Source organism: Pterocles gutturalis, unplaced genomic scaffold (genome assembly GCF_000699245.1).
Source record: "Pterocles gutturalis isolate BGI_N339 unplaced genomic scaffold, ASM69924v1 scaffold37601, whole genome shotgun sequence".
In the NCBI taxonomy this organism is placed as follows: domain Eukaryota; kingdom Metazoa; phylum Chordata; class Aves; order Pterocliformes; family Pteroclidae; genus Pterocles; species Pterocles gutturalis.
In genome coordinates, this window is record NW_010099091.1 from 6952 (window position 1) to 7319 (window position 368).

The 368-nt window shown below is 67.4% G+C and overlaps 1 protein-coding gene across 1 annotated transcript in view; it reads right to left on the reverse strand.

The window, feature by feature from the left end:
- Nucleotides 1-368, reverse strand: part of DDHD2 (DDHD domain containing 2) — a gene marked incomplete at its 5' end in the record, with an annotated part of 6690 nt that overhangs the window by 762 nt on the left and 5560 nt on the right. Inside the window, 3 exon segments of the mRNA XM_010075297.1 lie at nucleotides 3-103; nucleotides 190-288; nucleotide 368. The exon segment at nucleotide 368 is cut by the window's right edge and continues 164 nt beyond it. Of these exon segments, the coding sequence (XP_010073599.1) occupies nucleotides 3-103; nucleotides 190-288; nucleotide 368 (201 nt within the window).

Consider the following 368-nt stretch of genomic DNA (forward strand, 5'->3'; position numbering starts at 1 on the left):
CGGCCGGCAGCGGGGCTCGGGTGAAGGACTGCCAGGCCACCCGCAGGGACCCCAGCAGGTTGTTCTTCAGGTCCACGCTCATGCGCGTCAGCCCTTCCTTCAGCTCTGCAAGGCAGGAGGGGTCGGCGTGGGGCTGGGGGCTGCTGCAGCTGCCCCACGGAGGGGAGAGGGGCTGCCCCTGGCCCTGACCCGGTGCATCCTCTTTCTGCCCTTATGGGGCAGCAGCATGGGCTCAAACTCCACATCTGGGACGATCATGGGCTCGATCCTGTACGCCACCGGGTCGAACTGCACGGAGGAGGAGGAGGAGAGTGGGACAGGGCTCGTGCTCCGCGCGTCTCACGCAGGACGGCTCTGGCTCTTATACC